The following is a 13,775-nucleotide window of genomic DNA, read 5'->3' as shown; positions in this document are numbered from 1 at the left end:
TGTGCCTCTCATCTATTCTCATGAGGTTTTAGACTAGGTGCTTACCTACAAATATCACTGCGGTGATTATATGTACATATCATTTACCTCTACTCCAATTTTGAATTTTGATTAACTCAGGCACCTTAATAATATTAATTTTTTGCAATTTTTTATGTTTTTCAGTATATTTTTCACCACAGGTGCCCATAATTTTGTATCAGGCTTATCCTGATTTCTGTCAATATATATGTTTACTTTGTGTTCTTGAACAATTTTTTTGTATCAAACTCCTCATTACTTTTATTCGTTATTAATTAAATGTTAAGTTTTAATAAACTTATTTCAAATTTCTAAGCGTGCCCCAACACGGAGTCTTTCTTTTTTCTTCTCTTTGCTTAACCATTACTGACTCTGGGAGCACCACCAACTCAAATAATTATTTAGATGTCTTCATTAAGAATCTTTAAATTTAAACTTAGTATCGTTGGTCATTCCCTGAACAGTTTTCTACAATCTGTGTATTAATCTATGTTCATCATTACCACATTTTTCCTGTGCGGAACCAAACCAAATTTCTGTTAACTCTGGTTTATGCTAATGCCAGATTCTGCCGTTGTATGCTAAAAATCTGTGTGGCTTCATGAGGAAGCCTGTCCCACCCACTGTTCTTACGTACAGTAAGCATCCAACACCATTATTACCAGGCCCCATACAGATACGGCTGTATCTCCATCTACACACTGCGAACGAGCAAGGAAGTCGGCTGACACACCCATGACATGCCACCACATTCCCATGACACACCCACCACATTCTAATGAAACATGGTGCGGCTCAGTTAAGGTCCAGAAACACCCATGGATGATCAACCCGTACGCACTAACACTCTCCATCAGTGCGCCTGCACTCCGTCTGATACAAACCATGCGCATAAATGATTTCCTTCTTTGGTGCATGCATAGTATGCTGGAATCCACGAGATCTGTGAGCATTTTATTTAATTTGTTATTTATGTAGTGCAGGGCTTAGTATAGTTTTTGAGTGTGGAAGGAAACCTGGAGGAAATCCAAGCAAGCATGGGGAGAATATACAAACTCCACATAGTTAGGGTCATAGTGAGTACCACTATACCATCCCTGCAGAGTTGCATTGCGAGTGCTCTTCCATTTGTCTCCCCTTAGCCAGCACTTATAGATTCATCATAAGTATAGATTAGCTTTCAGTGTGGCAAACAGGGTTCCAAGAACTGAAAGAGATGGCTCTTGGCTCTCTATGGATCCAAGCTGAAATGTGTGCTCTCAATGCTCCCCGGAGAGTTACTATATGTTTAAAGTGTATAAACTGCAGTGCAGGCGAATATGTATGCAAGACATCTGGTAAGTGGCAAAATAACGGAGCATGGGACTGATTCAGTTCATGGACGCATGGCTCTCTGATCACGGACACATGGCTCTCTGTACATGGATGCATGGCTGTTCACGAACACATGGCTCTCTGTACACAGATGCATGTCTTTCTGACCCCGTATCTCTGGTTATTCTACAATGTAGACCCCGGAACTCTGGTGATAATACAAAGAAGAGCCCAGATCTCTGGAGATGCTACAATGCAGACCCCGGATCTTTGGTGATGCTCTCAATGCAGGCCCCAGATCTTTGGTGATGCTACAATGTAGGCCCTGAATCTCTGGACATGCTACAATGCAGGCCCCAAATCTCTGGAGATGCTACAATGCAGGCCTCAGATCTCTGGAGATGCTACAATGGAGACCCCGGATCTTTGGTGATGCTCTCAGTGCAGGACCCAGATCTTTGGTGATGCTCTCAATGCAGGCCCCAGATCTTTGGTGATGCTACAATGCAGGCCCTGAATCTCTGGAGATACTACAATGCAGGCCCCAGATCTCTGGAGATGCTACAATGCAGGCCCCAGATCTCTGGAGATGCTACAATGCAGGCCCCAGATCTCTGGAGATGCTACAATGCAGGCCCCAGATCTTTGGTGATGCTACAATGCAGACCATGGATCTTTGGTGATGCTACATTGCAGACCTGGATCCATCGTGATGCTACAATGCAGACCCCGAATCTTTGGTGATGTTACAATGCATTCCCAGACCTCTGGAAGCTCTGCTATATCTCTGATTGTAATAAAATACACAGCAGATAAGAGGCTTCTGGGAACACAATATCAACCTATCTGGGGGCTAAAGAATGAAAGCTTGGTGTGATAAAGCATGTTTAAGAATATAAAATTATGGTATACACTAGAAGAGCTGATTTGGGTCTAGAAACAGGGGCCTCCTATAATGGAAAACATAAACTCACTTGGCTTCCCATATACTCCAACGTCTGGCTGATAGGACACATGTTCTATACAGAACACAGCACATTGTTCATGTATGACCACTTCATAGCCTAGTTGCAGTGGGGGTGTAAAGGGTGGCATGCATATCTCTGGGCATTTGTTAATGTGTTTAACTGGCAGATGGCTGGTTATACTATATGTATATGCTCTATTGATGAGCCGTAAAAATAAGTCCATGTTTCTTGACATGAATTAATCATCGGTGAAAGTCACAGTAGTAATTACAGATTTCCTTAGCAGAACTTTTGGGCTGTGAGACATTAAGACAAAGAAGACAGTCTCACACTTTGTACAGTGTTTAACGTATTTATGGTAATTATTCTATGCACTGGCAAATGATTAATGACACTACATATTTTTAATGAGTTTTAGCAAATTAAGAAGTTTGAGAACATTAAGCTTTAGGATAAGGAAATATTAATTAGACTGTAAGATATAATTAGAACACTGCGTACCCTGTTCCTAACTAGTGAGCATAAAATATTCTGAATGTACGATACATAGAGTAGAGATAAATAAACCGGGCGGTGTGTTAGTAAAGGTGAATGGAACAACGGTGATCCTGAATGTTGTGGAAGAACAAGTTGTTTTTAAGAGGCACATCATTTTTGCAATACAAAAGAATGCCATTCCACACTGTATATAAAGTAACGCATTTCATAAGATGATAAAAAAATGGCACTCTGCACTGTGTATAAAGTCACGCATTTCGCAGGATGATAGAGAATTCCATTCTACACTGTATATATAGTCATGCATTTCGTAAAAGATGATAAAGGAGAATTCCATTCTACACTGTATATAAAGTCACGCATTTCGTAAGATGATAATGGAGAATTCCATTCTGCACTGTATATAAAGTCACGCATTTCGTAAGATGATAAAGGAGAATGCCATTCTGCACTTTATATAAAGTCACGCATTTCATAAGATGATAAAGGACAATGCCATTCTGCACTGTATAAAGTCACATATTTCGTAAAAATTATAAAGGACAATGCCATTCTGCACTATATATAAAGTTACGCATTTCGCAGGATGAAGGAGAATGCCATTCTACACTGTATATAAAGTCACACATTTCGTAAGATGATAATGATGTATATAAAGACACGCATTTCGTAAAATGATAAAGGACAATGCCATTCTGCACTGTATATAAAGTCACATTTCGTAAGATGATAATGGAAAATGCCATTCCGCATGTATTTAAAGTCACGCATTTTGTAAGATGATAAAGGAAAATGCCATTCTGCACTGTATATAAAGTCACGCATTTCGCAGGATGAAGGAGAATGCCATTCTACACTGTATATAAAGTCACATATTTCACATTATGAAAGAGAATGCCATTCTACACTGTATATAAAGTAACGCATTTCATAGGATGGAGAATTCCATTCTACACTGTACATAAAGTCACGCATTTTGCAGGATGATGAAGAAAAATTGCCATTGCTGTTTATTGCTGTTTATTGCAGTTGGAAAGACTGGGAACACTGAAGATCAAATCCCACATCACAAAATACACATTATTTACACAAAGGTAAATAATTAGAGTAACAATTTTAAAAGTTTCACTCATCTCTAACGTGTAGAAAAATGTTTTAGTAATGTTATATTCACCCCTTGTCACATTCCCTTGATTCCATGCAACAGAGAAAATAATTAAACTATAAACCTTTTTTATTTTTAACAACTTATTATATGCAGCCAACCTACATATACTGTAAGTACTTTTTTCTGTTATAAATAATTCTGTTATAATTAATTAAATACCTTTTAAGCATGTCTCTTCTCTTAGCTGCCATCCTACAAATTATTATCTCCTTTTCAAAGTCTCTCTGGAGGTTACAAAATATGGCAGCCAGTTACACAGCAACTAACTCACACAGGCCCACAGCATGTTACGTAACTGCAGTAGAGAAGAATAGGAGGATTTTAATTTTTTTCCCGGGATTGCTACTTTAGTACTTATCATGATAAATCCCCCCTACATACACATACCACCACAGAGTACCAGAAGCTATTTTGACTATTCATGATGTAATCATCCAGTGTAGTGCTAAACACATATTCCACACATCGTGGTCCCTTTTCAAACTTAAGGGTGTCAATATTGGATATCTGTAGTACTTTTTTGATTGGACAACGTGTACAGATCACATGTGTAGGGTCAGATTACTGCACAGATTGCTGCCAGTGATCACATGACAATATAATTAATTTCTTTTGGCTCATTCTATGTCATCAAACTCTTTATGGAGCCACATATGCAAAATGCCCAGCAATAACTAATCATGTGTGATCTCAAAGGAGCTCTATTCCCTATAATGTTAGCTATACTGTTTACTTTTAGGGGTATATTTACTATTGGAGGGAGCACGGCAAATATATGTCCTGCGGTCCCTCCTTTGTACATTCAGGGGATCCACGCCCGTATGACACTAACCATACCCACACAGCACTGGCCACACCCACACAGCACTGGCCACACCCACACAGCACTGGTCATACCTCCTCCGCTTCTTACAATAGGCCGTCGATAATTTTTAGACCCAGGCCCATGTGGCCCTTAATTCTGTTAGTATATAGTGCGCTCTGTGCCATCTCCTTCTACAATAGGATCCAATGGGTGCATCCCCTAGTGTTTGTTCCTTAGTGCCAGTGTCTCTCGGAGGTGGAGTTTAGTGTATACTCTGATCCCCCATTATAGTGAAAGTGTCTGTAGAGCTGAGACTGGGAAGGGAGCTCAGTGTGTGAACAGAGTGAGAGACTTACAGTGTTCTTGCATGTACCGCGTCTCAGGAGCTATCACACAGCCAGGCGGCGCACCTTCTTCACAGCGGGAGTCAGACTGCACGGCCATGCAGTCCTCCATCCCTATACCACTGGAGACATCCCCTGCTGATATACTGCAGCCACATGAACAGACTGATAAGTACCGCTACCATTGCTGTGTTATCTTGTCTGATATAAGGGGCTAAATTGCCTATACCAATAATACTTCCAAGTCACCTGTGTGTTTACTGAATAAACCTGCATTACTGTTAAAACTCATTAAGTGTGTGGACTAACGTCACTGCACCAGACACCGCAATACCCTGCCAACAGGTTATGGGTCCAGACCAGCGTGCCTGAAGATTAACCCCTGAGTGTTTTGAGCAATAACACAGATAAAGTATAAAGTGACATTTTATGCAAGTGCAGAGAAGATGTATAACACAGTATGAACTTTGCTAAGCTGAAAGGTTCAGAGAACTATGCTACATGGAAGTTTGCCATGGAGATGCAGCTTAAGCGGGAAAAGTTGTGGAAGGTAACAATAGACCCAGGAGCATGTTCAAACCAAGATGACGTAGACAGCGCCAATGGCACGATAGGCTTAACTGTGGAGCAGCATGTTTATTCAATAGTCAATGGGAAAGAGTTAGCTAAGGACATGTGAACAGCCCTGCAAAATGCATATGAAGACAAAGGTCTAATGAGAAGGAAAAGTTGTACGTGCCTGATTTAGGAAGTAATCTCATTGCTATCAGCGTCCTAGAGAAAAAAGGCTACAAAGTCCAATTTCAGAAGGGCAAGTGTATGGTGCAAAATAAAAGAGGGACTCTTATTGCTTCACCCACCCAGTGCAACCAACTATGGGGGTCATTCTAACCTGATCGCACACTGATGTTTTTTGCAGCACAGCGATCAGGTCACTACTGCGCAATGCGCAGGTGCGTATTACGGGTACAAAGCAGATCGTTGCTGGGCGATGGATTTAATTAAGAATCCATTCGCACAGCCGATCGCAAGAAGATTGACAGGAAGAAGGCGTTTATGGGTGTCAACTGACCGTTTTCAGGGAGTGTTTGGAAAAATGCAGGCGTGTCCAAGCGTTTGCAGAGCAGTGTCAGACGTCAATTCTGGGATCAGACAGGCTGAAGTGATCCCAGTGGCTGAGTAAGTTCAGACCTACTCAGAAACTGCACAAACTGTTTTGGTACTGCTCGGCTGCACAGGCGTTCGCACACTTACAAAGCTAAAATACACTCCCCAGTGGGCGGCAACTGTACGTTTGCACAGCTGCAAAAAGTAGCTAGTGGAGCAAGAAGAGAATGTATTACTGGATGTACAGGCAGCAGAAAGCGTGTCTGAATCTGAGAGTGTAAAAGTAGACAACAAATCAGGGAACAGAAGTTCCATGAGGAGCAACAAAGGTGTCCCAGCCAAGAAATACAGTGGAGTATGCAAACATAGCTTACTATGAACCTCAAGAAGCAAACATACAAGAAGCAAAGTCAAGCAGTGATTGGACAGAGTGGAAGTCAGCAATTGATACAGAAATGTCAGCACTAAATGATAACAGTACATGGACTATTGTTGAAAGACCAAGTGACCATAAACCGATCAAGAACAAGTGTGTCTTCTGCAAGAAGTTGAATGCAGATGGGACAGTAGCTCGTCACAAAGACCAACTTGTTGCCAAAAGATATATCTAGAAGTCTGGAATCGATTACAGAGAGATCTACTCACCTGTCGCAAGGTGTAGTACCTTAAGATTCGTGATTGCTATTGCTACAATACATGATCTACTATTATATCAGCTAGACTTTGATTCTGCATTCCTGAATGGATAGTTAGTTAAGGAAATTTATATGGAACCACCTGAACACTATGATGTGGATATATTCCAAACTGGGAAAGTTTGTCTCTTAAAGAAGTCACTATACGGCCTCAAGCAAAGTGGTTGTTGCTGGTATGTGAAGTTGGATGCAGTGCTGCTAGAAATGAACTTTGTTAGTCAGAGACTGATCACTGCCTATACCATAAGACTATGGAAGAAAAATTGTTCATATTAGCTGTGTATGTGAATGATTAACTTCTGGCAGGTCAAGAAAATAACATCACTGACGTAAAGCACCAGCTAAAACAAAGATTCAATTAAAAGATCTAAGCCCTGCAAATTACTTACTAGGCATGAAAATTGTACAAAACCTAGTAGAAGGGACTGTCACAATTGACCAACAAACATACATTAACGCAATAATTTCCAAATACAGAATGACAGATGCAAAACCAGTAAGTACTCCCATTGACAAGAGTGTAAAGATTGTCAAGACCATGTCACAAAGCAGCAAGGGGGAGATAGAGGAAAAACAAGAAATCCCTTATTAAAATGCTGTTGGTAGTTTGATGTACGCAAGTATTGGGACACGTCCTGACATTACACATGCGGTGAGTCGGGTAAGCCAGTTTGCAAATAATCCTGGGAGACAACACTGGATTGCTGTAAAGAGAATTCTAAGGTACCTCATAGGTACAAGTTCATTAAAGCTGAGATTAACAAAAACAACAGACACCAGCTTGAAAGTATTCTGTGATGCAGACTGGGGGTCAGATGAGGACGACAGACGTTCCTATACTGGATACCTGTTTGAACTAGCAGGCACAGGCATAAGCTGGGCAAGTATAAAACAACCCACAGTTGCTCATTCCACGACAGAGGCGGAGTATATCACGCTCACAGAAACTTCAAAAGAAGCGCTTTGGATAAAAGAGACTTTATGTGAGTTAGGTCGTCTCTATCACAGTGAGATCATCAACATAAAGTGTGATAAGGGAGCAATTGATCTTTCTTGTAACACAAAGCATCATGGACGGTCTAAGCACATTGCTATAAGACATCACTTAATTCGTGAACTAGCGGAAAACAAGTCCATTAATGTGGAATATGTTGCAAGTGAAGAAAATCTTGCCGACATGTTGACAAAAGGACTGTTATCACACTTGTTGCGTGCATTTCTGAAGGAATGTGGAATGGAATATGTTTAATGTGGATTTATTTTTACTGTTTTTGCTTCACATTTATGTTTTCGGTTACAGGAGTGACTTTATTGAAGTATTTGATAAAATGTCATGTTCTTTGAAATATGTGACCGGAGACAGTCTTAAGCGAGGGGGAGTGTTAGTATATAGTGCACTCTGTGCCTGTCTCCTTCTACAATAGGATCCAATGGGTGCATCCCCTAGTGTTTGTTCCCTAGTGCCAGTGTCTCTCGGAGGTGTATAGTGTATACTCTGATCCTCCATCTTAGTGACAGTGCTTGTAGAGCTGAGACCTGGAACGGAGCTCAGTATGTGAAAAGAATGAGAGACTTACAGTGTTCTTGCATGTACCGCGCCTCCGGAGCTATCACAGAGCCAAGCGGCGCACCTTCTTCACAGCGGGAGTCAGACTGCATGGCCGTGCAGTCCTACATCCCTTTACCACCGGAGACAACTTCTGCTGATATACCGCAGCCACACAAACAGACTGATAAGAACCGCTACCATTGCTGTGTTATCTTGTCTGATATAAGGGGCTAAATTGCCTATACCAATTAATAATACATCCAAGTCACCTGTGTGTTTACTGAATAAACCTGCATTACTGTTTAAACTCATTAAGTGTGTGGACTAACGTCACTGCACCAGACACCGCAAAACTCTGCCAACAAATTCGGCCCTAAGTGACGCTCATGGTTTTACTATTAAGCTGGTAAAGTAAGTACAGCAATCAAGATTGGATGAACCCCTCCTTCCCTTACCCCAGAGGCACTTCCCTATGTTACAGCTATGCACACCTATATAAAAATCTTTAAAAACAAATAAAACATTGGTATGTGTATTTAGATAAAACATATGAAAGATGTCTGGAAAGTGGATTCATGCAAAACTTGTACTGAGACTCTTACTCCTCATCCTCTGCTATGGCACATATAAAAGGTGCAGGGAAATCGTCAGCTAGAGCTAATTAGGAAGTTAACAGCTGGATGATGTAGATGTCACTAATTACTCTGCCAGGGGGTATCACGTATTCCCGTTTCATCCTGTGTCTGCTCCGGGAAGTTCCTTGTAGTTCTGCTGCTCTGTGGGATCTCTGTGGTCTCTACTACCACCTGGGACTCTGCTCTATTCAACGTTACTTCTACCTGAAAGTTTCTCCTAATGATATGAACTCATTTACTTTCCGCTCTGTCATTTGAATACACCAAAGTTCTTTATCGGTTCAGTCCTTGAAGTGAGCTGCATTCTGGTGGTCATTCCGAGTTGTTCGCTCGCTGCCGATTTTCGCAGTGCAGCGATTAAGTGAAAAACTGCAAAAATGCGCATGCGCATGGTACGCAGCGCGCATGCGCTAAGTACTTTCACACAAAACTTTGTAGATTTACACAAGCTCGAGCGACTTTTTTTCATCACTCGAGTGATCGTAGTGTGATTGACAGGAAGTGGGTGTTTCTGGGCGGAAACTGGCCGTTTTCAGGGAGTGTGCTAAAAAAACGCAGGCGTGCCAGGTAAAAACGCAGGAGTGGCTGGCCGAACGCAGGGCGTGTTTGTGACGTCAAACCAGGAACTAAACGGACTGAGGTGATCGCAGTCTAGGAGTAGGTCTGGAGCTACTCAGAAACTGCAGGGAATTATTTAGTAGCAGTTCTGCTAATCTTTCGTTCGCACTTCTGCTAAGCTAAGATACACTCCCAGAGGGCGGCGGCCTAGCGTGTGCAATGCTGCTAAAAGCAGCTAGCGAGCGAACAACTCGGAATGAGGGCCCCTATGCGATGTGCGGTGAGAATCGTATAACTGTCCTTTGCCATCTTTGTTGAATATTAGTCTACCTCTGTGACTTGTGGAGTTATGAGGCCTGTCGTGGCAGGCCGCTTACCACAGTAGTTTCTGCTAGTGGAAGAATCCATGTGTATCCTAAATATCTGTTCAACTGCACGAGAAGGCCTATCCCGCCAACTCTTCTTACATCTGCAGCTGTAACCTGCTCTGCCAGGCTTGTGATCCACTACATTAGGAAAGTACCACCTGATTTTGTGGTTCAATGGGTCTATTTGTGTATTTTATCATCTACAGTATTATTAAATGCTGAAGTTATCCTTTAAATACATGCGTCACGGTGTTCTTCTGAAAGCATACTTGTTATCAAAGCACATCTCAGCATTAGACTGATAACCAAAGAGACAGCTCAAAACTAAGCATACTGTATGCTACATTTATTGGGTGTATGGATTCTTCCATAGCCCCCTATTTACATGCCTTCAAGAAGCTAGTCATTTTCTGTGCAGCTATAAATATTCATGGACATTAATAATAGTGAACATATATTTCTGCAAAGAAAGTTCCTGTGACATCATCCAGCTGCCAGCTCTCAGTACTGCTGGCAAGGTGCCTCAGTGCGCTCAGCACAGGTTTCTATTCCCAATCATAGTCCACGTGGATGGCAAAGCATGAAAATATTTAAAATGGGGGGAAAAATGACGACTGAATGCATGTCGACCAATAGTGGTCGACACAATGACTGTCTACTATAGTCATACCGACCTAGCATCCGGATACAGACGTCGCAAACCTGTACTGCACATGTGCAAATTAGCGAACGTCAGTACTTTGCAGAATGCGCCCTTACTACAACCGGACCTGAATCAGTGTCAAGTTCCACACAGGCAGGACTGTCTTTGAGGCCTGTTTGGTGATATTTGCGGCTGTGCTTTCATTAAAGACTGATTGATGAGAAATTCGGCACAGAGCTGCTAGGAGTTCCCCTAAGCACACAGAGCAGGAATTGTAATGTAACACTCATAGGGCCTAATTCAAGGTTGATTGCAAAACAACATTTTCCTCCAATGGGCAAAACCATGTGCACTGCAGGTGGGGCAGATATAACATGTGCAGAGAGAGTTAGATTTGGGTGGGTTATATTGTTTCTGTGCAGGGTAAATACTGTCTACTTTATCTTTACACTGCAATCTAGATTTCAGTTTGAACACACCCCACCCAAATCTAACTCTCTCTGCACATGTTACATCTGCCCCTCCCCCCAACAGTACACATGGTTTTGCCCATTAGAGGAAAATGTTGTTTTGCAATCAACCTTGAATTAGGCTACAGACACCCATTATCTGCTATTATTAGCTTATTCTGGCTACATCATGCAAATGGCATACCCCAAAGTATTTCCCTCTCTTCAGGAAGGCCACCGTCTTGGAGAAATGCTCCCCCGTAGTTTCATTGCGAGACACTTTGGTCACTACGGCGGTGCCCGAGAGTATCAGGTAGAAGTTCTGGGCAATGTGACCCTGTCTTATGATTACTCGTCCAGGCCCGAAACTGAAAAAGAGATTAGCGGAAATTGTTAGGATGCAAAACACATATTATTACAAGAATCGCGTCTCTCTAAAATAATTAAAAATTAATGGTTTGTTTCATAAATATTAAAATCAGCAAAGCAGTTTAAAGTTCTCACACTGCCTTTTACTGGCTGTCTGACACTTCTACAATAAATAAAGATCAACGGGGAGTAAAACTTTCTTTTTTATATATTATATTTCAAAAAGAAGTGTCTTAGAATACAGATAAATACACTTTTGTCTTTAGTTAATTATTTGACATACAGAGGTGTGTACACCGGTGCATAGTGTGGTGCACACAGGCCCCTGAGTTAAGGAGGGCCCAAACTGCTCACCCATTGTCTAGTCTTACCTTTCAGATTCAGATATCACCAGTAAAATGGCTCCATCTCCATTTTCCCAGAGATATACTATACTCCTGTGCAGTGGAGATATCACCATGTTCCCGGAGCTATGAGGATGAGCAGTAGATTCTTAGGGGTAAATTTACTAAAGCTTCTAAAACAGAGAATTGGTGATGTTGCCCATAGCAACCAATCAAGTACAGGGGAGGAGGCCATTTTGTTGACTGAGCCAATTACCCAGAAAATGCAGCCTATCAGGTCACTAGGAGCCAGTGACATCATGGATGAACTTTGAAATCTTGGTGATGTCACTGGTTCCCGGTTCCTGATAGCCTGAATTCTGCAAATGAATGGTTCCGCCTAGAGGTACTGTATGCAATCATATATGCACTTTAAACACATTTCCATGGCAGAATTGAAAATGTTAATTCATCATGACAGGTCTGCTTTCAAGTATTTTTCATCCCGTACTATTTTGATTAAATCATATGGAATTATTAACGGGGAAAAAATAATATTTTCATACGGAAAGTGTCAGGCTGAAAGGCAACGTCTGAGATAAGCTTGTAGAGTGTCCTGAAGTACCAATCCTCAGTCTCAGACGCTGGAGAGGAATCTAGGTCAGTTTTCTCATGCAAGGGAGATGTCCTTCCATTTGATCAAGAAGAAAAGCTGATTTGAACGTCTGTCAGACATTATCAGTCTTGGCAATAGTGTGAACTCAATACCGAGCACCCTTTGATAAAATGACATAAGATCGGACACGTAACAGTGTTGTAACCTTTTGTAAAATGAAAGGGAAATTGGCATGCACTTTAATTATCTTGACTAAAACATATTTTTCCTTCATTGCACACAGGAATTCTATGCACATTGATTGCCTCCGAGTGATACATCGGCAGGTGAACATTTTCCTAAACGCTGTCTCTTTTGGGATTTTAAATAAAGCTTTAAGAATATTGAATGAATAAATACTGGTATATCTGTGGATTGTCTCACTCAACATTTAAACGGGGAGGAGATTCTCCTCTTCTACAGCTCTGTCCTCCAATCCTTTGTGAAATTGTGCGGTGTGGAATGGTCCCATACCCCTTCTTTAATAATCTTTCTTAAGGTCACATACCTTTTGCATTTTTTAACACTTGTAAATATGCATTTATTAATTTTAGTTTAGTGGTATAAGTTACTCTAAGGTCTTTGGCTGAACCCCAATCTTATCTAAGAATTCATTGTCCTCCTCAAGAACTTCTGGGTACATTATTTGGTATTTTGTATGGTGAAGGAAAGCTCCTACGTGTAAGTCACGATATGGAATCTTTCATGGCTGTGAATGAACACTCTGGTCGGGATGTACTACACATCACATCCGCGATGCAATACATCCTGCCACTTATCGTTTAAATAGCAGCATTGATAATGAAGGTATGTACGAAGAATTGCAATTAGTATTGCAAACGACAGCTCTCCCGATAAGAGCTCTCCACAATATCAAGTTTTTGAGGGTGCTCAAATTCTTCAGGAACTACTGTATTCCAAGACGGAGTTTGGTAATTCCAGAGTAGGGATCTCCGGGTACTTTTAGGAAAGTTGAAGTGTGTAGGATTCACTTTTTCTTAATTTTCCATTACAGAGGTAGAAAGGCTCATCAGTAACACAAATGGGCTATAGTGTGCCCTTTGATCTATCATGACTTTATATGACTTTGTATGTCTGCCAGGAAACTAATCTTTAAGTTGCTGGTGGAGGACACTTATAATTTATTCACAGTCTATGAGATGCGGTGGAGAATTTGAAACTCTGCCATAATGAAGAGTAGGATGGTAGCCATCATTATAAATTTAGCCTAGACAACTAAAACAAATAAGCTAAAAGACTGATTAAATAGTAGAAAGGATAATCATTACGTAATAAACTGGCTAGA

General features: G+C 41.2%; 1 protein-coding gene across 4 annotated transcripts in view; it reads right to left on the bottom strand.

Annotated features, from left to right (window-relative positions):
• The window catches only part of LOC134999232 (cyclic nucleotide-binding domain-containing protein 2-like), a 713,550-nt gene that overhangs the window by 223,302 nt on the left and 476,473 nt on the right, over positions 1-13,775 (bottom strand). For all 4 annotated transcript variants that reach the window (XM_063951415.1, XM_063951414.1, XM_063951412.1 and 1 more), the window contains one exon: positions 11,328-11,490. In XM_063951415.1, coding sequence (XP_063807485.1) covers positions 11,328-11,490 — 163 coding nt within the window. The remainder of the gene's footprint in view (positions 1-11,327; positions 11,491-13,775) is intronic.

The sequence above is a fragment of the Pseudophryne corroboree genome, chromosome 2, assembly GCF_028390025.1.
Source record: "Pseudophryne corroboree isolate aPseCor3 chromosome 2, aPseCor3.hap2, whole genome shotgun sequence".
Taxonomy (NCBI): Eukaryota; Metazoa; Chordata; class Amphibia; order Anura; family Myobatrachidae; genus Pseudophryne; species Pseudophryne corroboree.
The sequence above is the reverse complement of the archived record's forward strand: the minus strand, read 5'-3'. Positions and strand labels throughout refer to the sequence as shown.